At 35.3% G+C, this 4,424-nt stretch overlaps 1 protein-coding gene across 12 annotated transcripts in view; it reads right to left on the bottom strand.

Moving 5' to 3' along the window:
- Window positions 1-4,424, bottom strand: part of LOC116852446 (cyclic GMP-AMP synthase-like) — a 149,122-nt gene that overhangs the window by 38,833 nt on the left and 105,865 nt on the right. For 10 of the 12 annotated variants that reach the window (XM_032832839.1, XM_032832841.1, XM_032832840.1 and 7 more), the window contains 3 exons: window positions 4,146-4,304; window positions 3,950-4,069; window positions 3,676-3,871 (listed from right to left, as the gene is read on the bottom strand). In XM_032832839.1, the coding sequence (XP_032688730.1) occupies window positions 3,676-3,871; window positions 3,950-4,069; window positions 4,146-4,304 (475 nt within the window). The remainder of the gene's footprint in view (window positions 1-3,675; window positions 3,872-3,949; window positions 4,070-4,145; window positions 4,305-4,424) is intronic. The other 2 variants (XM_032832849.1, XM_032832850.1) reach the window with 2 other exon arrangements.

The raw sequence follows: 4,424 nt of genomic DNA, 5'->3' as shown, positions 1-4,424 counted from the left end.
AAAATCGAAGCTGCCGAGAACCAGCATCGCGACCGCGAGCAAGGATATTTATATTGTGTTAGTTAGAATCGCTGCCGAATTATAAAATTACGTGAGTTGTTGTCGTGTGAACGCGGGCAAACATCCCGTCATTGTACTTAGCTACCGTCGAATAAAATTCGAAGAGAGAACATCCGCCTTTATTATTTCAGCACCCGCCAACTATTAATCCTTCCGACATCGCGCGAACCAGCCCCTCTACCGAGAGCAGGGCTGAGCTGCCGGACGTGCGAGCGAGCCGTTCGGGCGGAGGGCCGGTTGTCCTCGTCGGCGAGACCACCGCTTAAAGTAATAATTAGTGTCGATACTTTTTTAGTGGGTACGGACCGCCGTACCTGGCGCCCAACTAGAGCTTTGTGTTGTTCGTGTGAGCTGTCGGGTCTCGCCGGATCTGCCGAACGGTCGCCGAGGCGCGAAGAAAACATCATTTTGTGTCGCTGCACTCGATTAGTGAAACCGGCTGCACAAGCCGCGGGTGTAGCGTTACACAATATAATAGAAAACATTTTGAACATGTTTAACAACGTACAGCAAATGCTCATAAATACTAGACATAAGATTGATGAACTGGAAAAAGGGATAGTGCACAAGCCTCAAAATACTGGTAAAAAATGACAGATTCATCACTTCGTATAATCACTTTATACGGAACGCTAACGGATTAGCGCAGCGTAGTAAAGAACTCGAAATGTTTCTTAGACTTAATAATATAGATATAGCATTGATCTCAGAAACACATTTTACGAACAAAAATTACTTAAAAATCTATGATTTCGTGGTATACCAAACTACACATCCCAGTGGAAGAGCGCATGCAGAAACAGCAATCATCGTTAAAAATAATATAAAACGTTTCCCACAAGAGGAAATTAAAAGAGACTACTTACAGGTTACAATAATTACGGTAAAGTATAACAACACTTAATGAATTTAATATAACAGCTGTATATTGCCCACCACGCCATAGCATTAAAAATGACCAATTCAAGGAAATCCTTGTTAAACTAAGATCGCGCTTTATAGCTGGAGGTGACTTCAACGCAAAAAACACAAAATGGGAATCGCGATTGATCACACCCAAAGGCAGAGAGTTATGCAAAGCAATTAACATCTGTAAATGCAATTTTATTTCATCACGTAAACCAACGTACTGGCCAACAGATAAAGAAAAGTCACCTGATCTTATAGACTTTTATATTACCAAAGACATGTCGAACAACTACCTAGAAGTGGATAATATAGAGGATTTTTCATCGGATCATGTACCAGTCCTAATGACAATAAGCAGCACGGTAATACGTAGGAAAAAGAAATATATGCTTACTAATAAGTCTACTGATTGGAATAAATTCAGAGTAGAACTGGATAAGACAATTCAGCTTAAAATGAGACTTAAAAATACTGTGGAACTAAATACACAGACGCAACTTTATTGAAGCAATATAAAAAGCGGCTTTCAGTTCAACAAAGAACTCTGAGGGCACTTTAATTCAAGAAATATGTTACCCAATAGAAATCAGAGAGATAGTCAAAAGAAGAAGAAGAGCGCGAAAAGTTTGGCACTATTCGAGAAATTCGGAGGACAATAATATGTTCAACCGTATCAGTAATCAATTGAACCGTCTAATAAAAGATATAAATAACAAGAATTTTGAAAATTACTTGAAGAATCTCTCCACTGAGAAGGATACAGATTATACGTTGTGGAGGGTGACAAAAAGGTTCAAAAGACCTCTTGTAATAATTCCCCCACTCAAAGATGAACAAAGTCAAATGGGTGTATCGAGACGAAGAAAAGACGGAACTTTTTGCTCGGCCGGAGTGTTTCAAACACATAATGTACAATCTAAAATAACACTCATCAAAACATATAATAATAACAAACAGTTGAAATATGTTACGCCTATTGAGATTGCACGGGAAATAGATGAAAACATTAACCCTAAAAAAGCATCTGGCATTGACGAAATATCACCTGAAGTACTCAAAGAATTATCGCGAAAGGGAATTATAATGTTAACATACTTGTTCAATGCTTGCATACAATTCGAACATGTTCCGGACTGCTTTAAAACAGCCAAAATTATCATGTTAAAAAAACCAGACAAACCGGAAGAAGAAACTGCATCATACAGACCAATATCATTATTATCCGTGATGTTCAAATTGTTTGAAAAACTTCTTCATAAGCGTATAAAACCATTGTTGAATATACCAAACCATCAATTTGGCTTTCGCAATAAGCACTTAACTGCACTCAACTAGACCAAGTGCATAGAGTAACTTCAGTCATAGAAAAAACGCTTGAAGAAAAGAAATATTGCTCCTCGATATTCTTGGATGTTGCGCAAACGTTTGATAGAATATGGCATGAAGGACTGGTGTGTAAACTAAATAGAACGCTACCAGGCAATTATTGCAGATTGCTTAAATCATATTTATCTGGACGCCAGTTTCGAGTGGAGCAAGGTGACTCTAAATCAAAATTTCATCAAATAATGGCAGGTGTGCCGCAAAGAAGCGTATTGGGGCCTACCCTATATCTGTTTTACACTGCTGATATACCAACAGATAACAATACCATGCTTGCTACTTATGCTGAAGATACAGTGATCATGGCTATAGAAAATTCGCAAAAGAAAGCAACGGCAAAACTTCAAAATGTCATACATAAAATCATAAGATGGATGCAAGATTGGAAAATCAAACTCGATCAGCAAAAATCTCCGCATATCACGTTTACCCTACAACGAATAGATGTAGAACACTCAATATTCATAGAAGAAAAAATACCGCAAAGCGTAACAGCCAAATACTTAGGGACACGTTTAGATTTGCGTGGAAACATCACATAAAGAAAAAAGTAAAGCAAATACGACTCAAATACCGTTAAATGCAATGGCTAATAGGAAGAAAGTCTAAACTGGACATGTACCACAAAAGGTTATTATACATAATGATCGTAAGACCAATTTGGACATACGGCATCCAACTCTGGGAATGCACATCGGATACAAATCGTATGATGATGCAACGAACACAAAATATGATCATATGTAATTACTAATGCGAGATGGTATCAAAGGAACGAAGATATCCGCAGGAATCTGGATCTGAGGACCGTAAATGAAACAATCAAGGAATATGCAATAAAACATAAAAGTGGACTGCTCAATCATACCAATATGGAACCTGCACAACTTCTTAATACTGATGGGGACATCAGGCGACTAAAACGTAGGAAACCATAGGATCTGGATACTCGGCAATAAAATCAAGACAAAATGAACTGGAATTTGGATTAATATATCTGTTGTGTTAATTATTTGCTTATTTACTTATAATGTACATGTTCTGTTACTGTTATTTATTTTAAGTTTAGGTAATGATCTAAAACTCAATACACGTCTGACTAACATTTGATAAAAGTATTACTTATTTAAACTATTGTTTAAGATTGTAATAAACATACATATAAAAAACAAAAAAAACCGCTATTTCCTACTCAGAAATAGCGCTGAAAATAATGTACAAAACGTTTACATTTGGGCGTTAAAGGGTTAATGAATAACAAAATTCAAATCCTAATAGATTATATTTTACCTTTTCTATACAAAATATTGTGTAAATACTTACAAACATATGTAGCTATAGCAAATGAGTTGTCCGGTTTTTCTGTTATCTGCTTCTCAATATTTTTTATAATATTGAATAATCTCTTTTCTATGTTTTTCATTTCATTATATTCGATTTTTTCCAATAAATTCACGTTTTCGTCCCAATAATATTTTATACAGCGATCATGGAAAGCTTCAAAGAGTTGTTTTAACATCTACAAGTATTTTTACTTTATTATTTGATAAAAGAGAGAGAGAAAAAGAAGACAATTTTTCAACATTAAAAACAATACCGTGAAAAATAAAGAAGTTGATGACTTTCTTTGCTCTTTAAAAATATGCAGATGGTGAAAACATAATGTTTCAATGTAATAGCTGGCAATACACTTCAAATTTTGGGTATCTCTAAATTTCTAAGAATGCAACTATTATTAGTAAAATTAACTTTAAATTAATCAATGTTTATAATTTTGTGATATATTGGTATACCTTTAAGTGGCGTATTATGGGTTTAGCTCGTCCGTATTTAGAAAGAATAACTTTTTCAAATTCATAAAAACTTAATCGCCAATATTGATTTTCTTCTGCATCGGAAATGTTTTTATTGTTTAATGGCTTAGGAACCAGGAACCAATCTCTATTACAATACTACGCAAAACGATAGAAATTAAAATATGTGATTAAAATTTATCCATTTTTCTAATAATTTAGACGTATATCATGAGTGTGTGTGTGTGTGTGTGTGTGTGTGTGTGTGTGTGTGTGTGT

This window comes from Odontomachus brunneus, unplaced genomic scaffold (genome assembly GCF_010583005.1).
Source record: "Odontomachus brunneus isolate Ranch 3 - 2012 unplaced genomic scaffold, Obru_v1 Obru_scaffold_225, whole genome shotgun sequence".
Classification (NCBI taxonomy): domain Eukaryota; kingdom Metazoa; phylum Arthropoda; class Insecta; order Hymenoptera; family Formicidae; genus Odontomachus; species Odontomachus brunneus.
The sequence above is the reverse complement of the archived record's forward strand: the minus strand, read 5'-3'. Positions and strand labels throughout refer to the sequence as shown.